The sequence below is a fragment of the Channa argus genome, chromosome 17 (assembly GCF_033026475.1).
Source record: "Channa argus isolate prfri chromosome 17, Channa argus male v1.0, whole genome shotgun sequence".
Lineage (NCBI taxonomy): Eukaryota > Metazoa > Chordata > Actinopteri > Anabantiformes > Channidae > Channa > Channa argus.
The window spans coordinates 17,447,044-17,453,367 of record NC_090213.1 but is presented as its reverse complement, the minus strand read 5'-3'; the positions used below and the strand labels follow the sequence as shown (position 1 = coordinate 17,453,367).

General features: G+C 40.2%; 2 protein-coding genes across 2 annotated transcripts; one reads left to right on the top strand and one right to left on the bottom strand.

Annotated features, from left to right (window-relative positions):
* Positions 1–1,694: 1,694 nt before the first annotated feature.
* glrx5 (glutaredoxin 5 homolog (S. cerevisiae)) lies at positions 1,695–3,720 on the bottom strand. Its single transcript, XM_067482440.1, has 2 exons — positions 3,308–3,720; positions 1,695–2,311 (listed from the first exon to the last, which is right to left on the bottom strand). Exons 1-2 carry the CDS (start codon positions 3,603–3,605, stop codon positions 2,139–2,141), a joined length of 471 nt encoding a protein of 156 aa, XP_067338541.1. The 5' UTR covers positions 3,606–3,720; the 3' UTR covers positions 1,695–2,138.
* An 810-nt stretch (positions 3,721–4,530) lies between these two features.
* Positions 4,531–6,271, top strand: prkrip1 (PRKR interacting protein 1). The gene is made up of 2 exons (XM_067482439.1): positions 4,531–4,684; positions 4,990–6,271. Exon 2 carries the CDS (start codon positions 5,247–5,249, stop codon positions 5,835–5,837), a length of 591 nt encoding a protein of 196 aa, XP_067338540.1. The 5' UTR covers positions 4,531–4,684; positions 4,990–5,246; the 3' UTR covers positions 5,838–6,271.
* The last annotated feature ends 53 nt before the right edge of the window (positions 6,272–6,324 follow it).

Sequence of the window (6,324 nt, the reverse complement as noted above, 5' to 3'; positions counted from 1 at the left end):
TTTTTTTTTAACAAACGCCAGCTTTTTAAGTGATTCTGGTGTTCTGGTCTTTTGTGCAGACATAGAATAGAATTTTAATGTTAGTGCCCATCAGCATTTCCGACACTTTACATAACCCAAGACGACTTTACATATCAAAAAAAAAAAGCAAAAATAAGAAAACACCATCCTTAAACACTATCCTAACAACCCCCATCATAGGGTTACATTTTGATGACTGCCACCCTGCTCCCAGCTTAACAAGCCTAGTCAGTCCGGGGTGGAACAAAGGCCTACTCTGGAGGCGATAACTGGGTTCCCTGGCCACTTTATTCAGACTGAAGAAGCTGCTTGGACAAGTAGCAAAATGTTTCTAACCGAGAAGAAATAAGTCCAGTTGACAGGATTCAATCTTTGGATAAACAAACCCGGATGACTGAGGATCTTCACCAACTAAAAAAAAAGTTCCAAAGTGCTTCAATAACAGTTTGCTCAAGCAAAGCTTAGAAATGATAGACAAAGTAGAAACATATACTTTGCATAGCAACCACACCTGGTGGACATACTAGCACCCCTATCTAGACAATGGCATGCTTGTCTCCCATGTATTGACAACAGTCTTCTGTGTAATGAAACAATCTCTGGGTAACTTGTTATCTGTGTCACAAAATATTTATTTGGGGAATGGTTAACATGAAGCTAAAATACATTTGATAATAAGCTTTCAATGTACAATATCTTACAGTGTACTACATGATTATTGTGTAGATAATACATCTGTATGCAGCAGGTGGGAAATCCAGGACTGATAAAGAAAAAAAATAAAATCTATTAATTTAGTTACAAATTAACAGATACCACAGATTTAGACAGGTGTGACAAACAAAAATTAACTGCTTCAGTTTTATCAGGTGTGCTGTAAATCTGGCATTTTCTGGGAAAACCAAAGGGTCCATAGTGTATTTGTTTGCGTTTCAGCAGATACAGACATAACAGAGCGTGCACATTTAGTATGTGGCTCCTGACAGAACAAACAGGACAATCAAAGTACCTGTGTAACAGAACAGCGAGGTGTTGTCCACGATAGTATTTACCACAAAGATAAAAAATAATATTGCATAAAGAATATTGTCCTCCATTTTTTGTTCATTCAATTATATTGTAGTTACAAGCAATGCATTTGGAAGATTTCGGGTGCGAGAACATCGTTTCCTTGTCTGACTCAAGAAATGTTTTCAAAATCTTTTCTTTCTGTAGGTTTGGCAGAGGCTGAGCATCATTTGGTCTTGAATTGGCTGTGGTTTGAGAAAAGCAGAGGTAGCAGGGATTTTTCTGTAAACTAAAGCACTGGGAGGGAACCCGATAGTCTCCTGTAGGCAGTAGAAGGTTGACCTTGATGAGACGTGAACAGCGGCGCATAGTTGGATGTTAGATCTTTTAGAATAAATTAAAAATGTGTTAATCAAGATCAAAGAGAAAACAAACTAGAGAACTAAGATCAAAGCTTTTTCGTCACTGTATTATCTGACAGAAACATTTCCTAAGAGAAATGGATCAAATAAATAGGTATGAAGTGGATTTGTGGCTCATTAATCAAGAACCCACAGAGCTCAATCAGTTAACTCTTGCAGTTCCCCTCTGCTCTGTGGAGTATCAGAACATCTTTAGCTCAATGTTTTGGTTTTCAAACCCACAACTTTACTCCCCCCCCCACCCACTTTTACAGCTCTCATACCAACATGTTTAGCTGCACCAGGCTGTTTTCTGCAGGACAAGCTCTAAATACCCACTCCGTGTTACCGTGTTGTCCAGCACCACATACCAGACCATCAAAATTATGAATTAGCTGGTGATCATCGTAGAGCTAATAACGTGAAGAGGTGTCAGTGTCGTGTCTGCAGTTTGCTTTTACAAAATTTGTTTTTAAATTTAAAAAGACAACAAATACGTGGCAGACTTTTGCCGTAGGCAGAGCTGATTTTGATTCTCTGAGAAAAAAAATAAATAAATAAAAATCCATTTTGGTTCAAGATTAAGTCCTAGTTTAGCTCTGCCACCAAACCTGCTTACACTTGGGAGTTGATTTATCTGTGAGTGGGATTTCAGTCTCATAAATGTGTCCTCTGTCTTGTCAGCTGTTTGAGTTTCACACTCGTCCTCTACTTTGATTCCTTCTCAGCATCCAGCAGTGCAGACTGGATCCCCAGTTTCTTCAACTCTTCCACCAGATCTCCATTTTGGTGCATCTGGAGAAGGATGTCACAGCCTCCCACAAACTCGCCATTTAAGTACACTTGAGGGATCGTAGGCCAGTTGGAGAAGGCCTTGACTCCTGTGGGAACCAGATGAGTTTGATAGTTACCCAAGTTTGATAAATTAATAACCTTTATTTTGTTCAGAGTAGAATCATTGAGAGGCTTCCTATGTTTTTCCAAAATGCTTTGATTGCATTAACACAGTTGAACATTCACACCTGTAAGTTGCCCAGTAACTGGCAACCTTCTCATCACAAGACAAATTCTATTTGTCAGGCCACAAAAAAAAAACAAAACAAAAAAAAAAAAAAAAACAAAACTTTAACTGGAAGAGTAAGAACCCAAATACATTTCATTCTAGCTACAATGATGATGACTAAACAGGCAGGTTCCAGCAGATTCTAAGTATGATATCTACAACACATCCAGAAACACTACAAAAACAAGCACCATGAGACATTTGACATAGCCCTCAATCCCACTGCCAACTTCCATCCATTTAAGAAAGTAACATGCTTCATTAAACTTTTATGCACTTTTCACAACAAGTCATCATTTTATGCTCCAATGTAAACCCAAATCATTATTCAAATTGTCATAGGTTATATCAACACTTGGCATTACACTTCTGCCTCTACTGCCAAAATGCCATTAAAGGACATGTATCGTCATGTTCTCCAACACAGGTGCTGTCATTAATTAAAAACCAAAAAGTCCAAATGGCAAATTAAACTAGTTTGACTAGATTAGCCAAAAAGCCTAGTGTTTTATTAAACTGTCCACGCAGGTGGTGGAACGTTAACGTTTGGCTTAAAGCACCACACCCGCTGGTCCTGCTGCTGGGCTCTGATAACACCGCCGTAAAACCAGCTAGAGAAAAGGCCGTTGACAACGTGCTGATATGTGCGGTTGGTTTAAAAGCCAGACAGCTAATAGAGGGCGAACAGAAGTAAACACTAAGTTAAAGTGTACATGGCTGTAACTTCTTCAGCAAACAGCCCACAATTACAAAGATAAAAAGCAAAAAGAAAAGTTACGACATGCTGCTGTTGGTTCGGATTAACGTAACTGACCTTGTCTGAGGTCCTGGTCCTCCAACACGTTGTACGCAGCATAGTTGTCCACCCCGTGCATCCGGAGGATCTGAACTACGGCGTTACTGAAGCCACACATGGGCTGTGCCGGTGTCCCCTTCATAAAAACCACCACTTTGTCCTTCTTCACCATCTCACCGAGGTTTTTCTGGATGTCCGCCGCCGCGCACAGGAGCCGGGCCGGAGCCGACCACACGCATCCGTCGGTTTGCGCAGATCGACAGACCGTCGCCCCAGACCGAAGACAACGAGCAGTAGATCTGATTAAACTGTTCATGATGTTTAGCAAATTATAGTTCTATGAGAGGAGAAAATCGCTGTGTAAATGAACCAACTTGCTTCGGGACAAGCCGGAACAGAACTGCGAATTAACACGCTTCAAGCTACTCAGGAAGGACGGGATCTGAATGGTGATTGGGTAGCTGAGCTCACGCAACATCTAATCTGAATTGTGATTGGTAAACTCGCGTGTCAGTTACATCAGTACGGCGGCGCGTTGCATTCATCAAAGAAAAAAAGTTAGAGACCCTATCTCGCAATTAGAAGAGACGGATCTCGTAAATATGATGTAGGGATATCATAAATATGATATGAACGTTTCAGAATTTGCTCTAAAATAACCAGGATGCCTTCTGTATGACAGTTTTCAATACTTCCAAAATTCAAACATAAAATGGAAATGTCAATGGATAATTCGGTGGACTTAACTTTCCAAAATGTCAACAAATAGGCTGTAAAGCGAGGGTCAAATTGCAGCATGTAATATTCTTTGGCAGGAATTTGAAGGTTACACTTCAGAATTTGCCTGAGAATCGGCATGTTTTTAAGTTTCCTTCATCGACAGAAGGAAATCAGCGAGTTTTCTTTACGTCCAATAGTACAATGCGAAAGTGAACCGTTAATAGTTAATTCGGCATATTTAATGTTGCTAAATGTAAACATAAAGGCCTAAAAACGAGGACAACTTGAAGCCCACAGTGCACGTTTCTGTATCTATGGCAACACAACACTTCCCGTTTCTCTTCTTACGAGGCAACACTTTTAACATTTAATGTTTAATAATTTCTCAAGATCCGAAGATCAAGATGCCTAGAAAAGTTATAGTGGTTATTAAATTGTCTCTATTTGAAATGACATTGGCATCATGGTTTAGCATGACCCCGTTTATTTCTTAAATATCTATTTTATTTTTTTAATTCTTTAATTCACGTGAATTTTATCTAATTGAGCATTGAGCATTTGCGTCTCTTTTGGTCCTTGGGGAAATGCAATGCTGCACATCATCCTTTATGTACTTCCCGAGTTTCCGTAGCTCCTCCTCCCTTCTCCTCACAGCGTTGCTAGGCATCGTTGAGGGTAAGTTGTGTGGAGGAACGCTGATGACGCTATTTTTAATTTTTTTTTAATTAAGTTGTTTATGTTGTTAGAAAATGTAAAGAAAAATGTTTTCTTGTGTATTTAGCTTTTCCTATTAACTTATATGCCATGTTAAGCATAGACTAGAATAGTGTGTGGAGCTCTGAATGATTGTTAGGCTTATATGATATTTGTTTTGCATGTACATGTGTTTTGGACAAAATACTCCCTTTCCCGCACAGCATCGTTGATGGTACAGGACAGACCTTAGACAATTTATATGTTTGCTTTATTGTCTTCTGCAGGACCAACATAGCCGTGGGAAAACAATTTGCCTTTCTATTTTATGTCCAGTCACCACAAGAACTGCAAACACTGAACTGCTGTGATACTGAAGTCATCTTAAAAACCTGATTACTCTAAGACAGGCTTTGTAACGTTCTCATATTTAAGGGATTGGAACAAATTCAACACATTCTTCACACATATACGGAGCCCTTAAGTACTTCCGGGGCTAAGCTGAGCAAAGAGGAAAAGGTAGAAGAAGACGAGGTTTTGAAAGATGGCGGCGCACACGCAGAAGAACAACAAGCCTAGCAAACCCGAAGGAAAGGAGGCTCAGCCTTTGATAATCGCCAAAACTCCGGCGGAGGAGCAACGTCTGAAGTTGGAGAGGTTGATGCGGAACCCCGACAAACCTGCTCCTATCCCGGACCGACCCAAAGAATGGAACCCGCGGGCTCCGCCGGAGTTCGTTCGAGATGTGATGGGCTCCAGCGCCGGCGCCGGCAGCGGGGAGTTCCATGTTTACCGGCACCTCCGCCGCAGGGAGTACCAGAGGCAGGACTTTCTGGATAAGATGGCAGAGTTGCAAAATAAGGACGACGACTATCTGGAGAAGTTGGAGATAAACAAACAGGCTGCCGAGGAGAGAACAGCTAAGCGCAGGAAGAAACGCGAGAAGTTGAAGCAGAAAAAGCTTATGGCAAAGAAGGCTAAAATAGAAGCTAAAAATAGCAAGGGCGACGCCGAGAAAAGCACTGAGAATAGTGAAGAAGAAGAAGAAGAAGAAGAAGAAAAAGAAGAGAAGGATGAGGAAAGAGAGGCAGAGGACGATGCCGAAGCTCCTAGCTTCATCATGGGGAAGAAATGACTGTTCTACCGCTGCTCAAATGATGGACACTCGGAAGCTTAAAGTACAAAGGAAAAACTTTGAGAAAGTCTCCAAAAGCTTTAATTACAAAGTGAGGCAGTACGGATGCATTTCAAAAACTGAATCCCTGTTTTTACCATCGAGCTGGATGGACTTCCTAGTTTAATAGGCAAGAAAAGTCACTGCATGCTTTTTAACAGGCGTCCCAATATCAAAAGAGACATGATACTTCTGGTTCGTCATAATTGTTTTCAGAAACTGAAGAAAAATGGATTACATATTTTAACTAGCACTCATATTTGAGGGTTTCTTCAGTTAGTTTAAATGTATATTGCAGATTTAAGAATTAGAAATTTATTGGGTGAATGTAAACTTTTGCTACATTCATATGTAATTTTGTTAATGTTTTAATAAAAATCAAAATGTACATAACATCAAGGTGTTAAGTAATGTTTAAAAGAGCAAAAGAAGGTGACAACCTGGAACA

Bases quoted from the DNA above. Each gene is read 5' to 3' on its own strand.
- prkrip1 (XM_067482439.1), top strand. From the start codon at position 5,247: ATGGCGGCGCACACGCAGAAGAACAACAAGCCTAGCAAACCCGAAGGA.
- glrx5 (XM_067482440.1), bottom strand. From the start codon at position 3,605: ATGAACAGTTTAATCAGATCTACTGCTCGTTGTCTTCGGTCTGGGGCG. The intron at 2,312-3,307 runs GTCAGTTACGTT...TGGTTCCCACAG, and splicing joins GGACCAGGACCTCAGACAAG to GAGTCAAGGCCTTCTCCAAC.